This window comes from Sinocyclocheilus anshuiensis, unplaced genomic scaffold, assembly GCF_001515605.1.
Source record: "Sinocyclocheilus anshuiensis isolate Anshui unplaced genomic scaffold, SAMN03320099.WGS_v1.1 scaffold944, whole genome shotgun sequence".
NCBI lineage: Eukaryota > Metazoa > Chordata > Actinopteri > Cypriniformes > Cyprinidae > Sinocyclocheilus > Sinocyclocheilus anshuiensis.
Window position 1 is genome coordinate 2386057 of NW_015549559.1, and position 4896 is coordinate 2390952.

The 4896-nt window shown below is 36.3% G+C and overlaps 1 protein-coding gene across 1 annotated transcript in view; it reads left to right on the plus strand.

Annotated features, from left to right (window-relative positions):
- Window positions 1-4896, plus strand: part of LOC107657133 (rhophilin-2-like) — a 34639-nt gene that overhangs the window by 14705 nt on the left and 15038 nt on the right. The window contains exons 4-8 of the mRNA XM_016445153.1: window positions 1869-1944; window positions 2351-2428; window positions 2577-2701; window positions 3070-3236; window positions 4256-4443. Of these exons, the coding sequence (XP_016300639.1) occupies window positions 1869-1944; window positions 2351-2428; window positions 2577-2701; window positions 3070-3236; window positions 4256-4443 (634 nt within the window). The remainder of the gene's footprint in view (window positions 1-1868; window positions 1945-2350; window positions 2429-2576; window positions 2702-3069; window positions 3237-4255; window positions 4444-4896) is intronic.

Consider the following 4896-nt stretch of genomic DNA (forward strand, 5'->3'; position numbering starts at 1 on the left):
CATTCTCCATCGCACCTGGCTGCCAGCTTACTCAGTGTGTGTGTGTGTGTGTCAGTAAAAGGACAGAACTGCATTCTTTCATTTATTTCAAGCCCCTGCGCCCCCTCTGTCCCTCTCTGTCTGTTTTTGAAACACAAACTTTTTTCTCATGGCCTGAAGAGTACACGGGAACAAAACCTGTCTTCTGTTCTCTGTGTGTCTCATTGCAGTGAATTTGCTGTCATGAACTAAGAATGAACAGTACTCATACAGCATTTATTAATCTAGATTATTTGTAAATATTACTGTTCATTAATAAATGTTTTGACATAATGCATTGGTTAATGTCAATTTATACAACTCACAATGCAAAAAAAAAGTTTTATTATACACTCCTGTTCAAAAGTTTTGAGATTTGATTTATTTATTTTTTTTTTAAAGAAGACTGTCATTGATCACAAAGGCCGCATTATTATAAATACAGTAAAATTACATATACAGTAAAAACAGTAATGTTGTGAAATATTATTATAATTTAAAATAACGGTTTTCTATTTTAATATATAATTTATAAACTAATTTATTCCTGGGAGCTGAATTTTCAGCAGCAATTACTCCAGTCTTCAGTGTCACATGATCTTTCAGAAATCATTTTCAACTTTTGTCATTGTTGAAAATGGTTGTGCTGCTTAATATTTTTACGGAAACCGCAATACATTGTTTTGTGTGTGTGTCTGTGTGTGTGTGTGTGTGTGTGTCTGTGTGTGTGTGTGTGTGTGTGTTTTTATGATTCTTTGATGAATAGGCATTTAAGCATTTATTTGAAATCGAAATATTTTGTAACATTATAAATGTCTTTACTGTCACTTTTAAATAAAAATTCTTTAATTTCTAACTGACCCTAAACTTTGAATGGTAGTGTATATAGGAATTAAATTTAACCCAGATCAATAAATGATGTTAAATTATTGATCATAGTTCATTATACCAAATGCATTAACCAATGTTAAGTAATTGAACCTACATATTCTTTCTGCTTTGATTTCTTCAGTTTTTTTTTTTTTAGTTCATACAGTATTTTGTTTATTTCAGCATCTCCTTGAAGCATTAGTGATATTTCCTCTGATCCAGTAATATTTCTTACAAATATTCCCCTAAACCACACTGGGGCTGGACTGTTACCTGTCATAGACTCAATCAGGACAGACCAGGACTGCCTCTCTTCAGCTCACAGCTCACATGTTCTCTCGTCTATCTTCACTCAGACTGCTCTGAGCTAATGCCCCACCAGTGCAAGCATTGTAGTTAATGCAGTTACAACACAAACATAAATATAATATGTATACTGTATAATCACGTACATGAAAGTGTGATCAGCACAAACTACCCACTCTTACGCTTACACACACACACACACGCACACACCTCTCTCTTTCTTGGGTCAAAGACTGCTCTGAGCTAATGCCCCACCAGTGCAAGCATTGTAGTTAATGCAGTTACAACACAAACATAAATATAATATGTATACTGTATAATCACGTACATGAAAGTGTGATCAGCACAAACTACCCACTCTTACGCTTACTTACACACACACACACGCACACATACCTCTTTCTTGGGTCAAAGTTTTTTAATAGGCAATATTTTTTTTATAACGTAAGAATCTTCTACTCTGGTATCAGCTGATTCAGTCTTAGAGATGATTGAAACTGGCATAGAATTGTTTCAGCTCTGAGTCACACAGAGAGTAGGAGGTCTGGAATCGCTGAATCACTGGCCTAAGAATGGTCTGGCCTTTCTTAAGTCTTATTCTTTCTTACTGAATGTGTTCTTATCTTGGTTTTTCTAAATTTAATTTCTAATCTGTCTTTTTATTCATTTCACAGAGAGACATCCAGCATTCCACTCATCCCTCTGGGACTGAAGGAGACAAAGGATGTGGATTTCTCAGTTGCTCTCAAGGTCAGTTTCTTTCACAGTGCACCCCCAATGTTAACTTCAGTTATCAGGCCTTCAGTCAGGTGGCTTGCATGAGACTCTAAGCTTTTCTAAGTGAAAATGGGAAGTAGGTCACAGCAAAATAAACAATGAAGCCAAAGACTCAATAAAACTTTAATTGTGGTTTTGAAAGTCTACAATGATGTTTGATCACTGTAGAGGATCAATCAGATGGGTTTTGGTATGCTTCCAACCTGTAATTTAGTCGAACTGTAATGACATAGCAATGGTGAATCTATGACACTGTCATTGTTTTCTCACTACAGACAAGTTTAGCCAGGAGAACAGGCCTGTGAATATGTGACTGTGTGACGTTTTTGTGTTTGCTTTGACACAGTGAGTAAATGGATATGAAATTTATTTTCAACAGGACTTCATCCTGGAACACTACAGTGAAGATGGCTCAAACTTTCAGGTTGAGATTGATGACCTGATGGACCTGAGACAGGTATGATGTGACCTCTGTAAAAGTATTTGGTTCGATTCTCTGTTTAAATTCATAAAATTGCATGACCTTAAAAAAAAAAACTTACAGTAGACAGGCTCAGAAACACTGATTGACACACAACTGATTGAAGTGAATGTGTGTATTTCAGGCCTGTCGGACCCCCAGTCGTAATCCTTCTGGTGTAGATTTGCTTGCCAGCTACTTCAGTCAACTTTCCTTCTTAGAACCTCGATTCTTCTCCCCTACACGCCAGATTGGCATTTTCTTCACTTGGTACGTTGCATCTCACCCACACCAGCAGTAATATGCTTGTAATGACATTATGCACCACTGAATCAGCTGTAAACATTACAACTCGTTCAGAGGAAACACACAACTGGTCTGACTGGGCTGTCAGACTGCCATTGTTGTTTCTATGTTTATACATCTGCTTTTCATTCATTTATACCCTAGAGACAAAGGTAGATAACAGGATAAAGAACAAAAATCATCATAAAAAAACTAAAAACAAAGAGAAGTAGCTGAATTACTAATAAAGCTACAGGATGCACTTCAGCATTGCATATTTAACCAAACTAAAAATAAGCCTCATCAACGCTTTTGTCAACATGAGTTTTAACACATTTTTTGTGCCTACGCAGGTATGACTCTTTTACTGGTGTGCCTGTGTGCCAGCAGAACATCTCACTGGAGAAAGCCAGCATACTCTTCAACATGGCAGCTCTATGCTCCCAGATTGGAACCCGCGCCGAAAGACAGACACAAGCTGGACTCGAGGACGCCATTGCTGCCTTCCAGAAATCCGCAGGTGAGAGGTTTTAAGTAGATGCACTTGACCAGTAAAGATGCACATAACCAGTTTGGAACATCAGTAATGTGGTACAGATCCAGATTAGTTTGCAAGAAGGCAAGGAAAGTATCCAAAACTGGCTATGATGAACTGTGGATGAACTCCTGCCTCATGAGAACAGACCATATATTCGGGTTCTGGTTGTGTTTCAAGGTGGAGAGAACATGATGTAATTCTTCCCCCTCATCAGCAGATCTGTCAAAGGCTCATGGGAACTCAGTGGCTTGTGTCAGTTTTTAACCTCCTTAAAATAACAGCAGCATAAAGAGAGATTTGGCTGGCATTCTTAAGCTATCAAAACAGCCTACCCCGCTGTCTTCATCACATTGAATGTTTTGTATTTCTCCACCGGAAAGAAGGACCAAATATAATCTCTCTCTCTCCTTTTGTTGTTGTGATTATGACAAAGATTGATTGACGCATTGTCCTACAAGTCTTTTTTTATCTTTAACATGTGTTTGCAAAAGCATTAAAATGAGGAAATGGCAGTGCTTTTTACATAAGCCAAATAATGTTGGGAAGTTTAAGAAATTACCTAGAATTTTGGTAACACTTTATTTTAAGGACCAATTCTCACTATTAACTAGCTGCTTATTAGCATGCATATTGCTAGCATACTGGCTGTTTATTAGTACTTATAATGCACATATGCACATACTATAAACCTTTGAAACATTTGAAATCTAATGCCTTATTCTATATGACGACCATAATTTAGATCCCTTAATCCTACTCCATAACTAAAATAAACTAAACCAGCAAATTAGGAGTTTATTGAGGAATTCTTAATTAATAGTGAATATGTGTTCCCTATTCTAAAGTGTTACCAGAATTTTCTGTTTAAATTTCTGTTTAATTTACCCACTGCTGCATTTGAATGCAAATATAAGGGGACTGATTTGTATAGATGCACACTCTGATATTAAATTCTACTTAATTCTGTCTGTTTGATTTTGTTCGTGTATGTTCTGCTGCAGGTGTGCTGCACTACCTAAAGGAGACATTTACACACACTCCCAGTTATGATATGAGCCCTGCTATGCTGAGCATGTTGATCCAGCTGATGGTAGCACAGGCGCAGGAGTGTATGTTTGAGCAAATTACTCTTCCAGGAATCCGAAATGAGTTCTTCAGCCTGCTCAAAATAGCGCAAGAGGCTGCCAAGGTACTAAAAAGATCTGTGATATTACAGTTATTAGTTCAGCAAGGATGTATTAAATTGATCAAAAGGGGCTTTAAAGACTATTTCAAATAAATTATTTTGTTTCAAACATTTGAAATCTATTAATCTAAGAATCAGTTTGCATGAAATTAATAAATAATTAAGCAGCACAATCGTTTTCAACATTGATAATAATAAATGGTTCTTGAGCAGCCAATCAGCATATTAGAATGATTTCTGAAGGGTCATGTGACCCTGAAAACTGGAGTAATGATGCTGAAAATTCAGCTTTGCCATCACATAATTTACATTTTAAAATATAGTCAAATACAAAAAGGCTATTTTAAATTGTAATAATATTTCACGTGGTGAGCATAAGAGACTTCTTTCAAAAACAATCTTACTGACTCTAAACTTTTGAACGGTAGCGCAAAAAAAAAAAAAAACAAAAAAAAT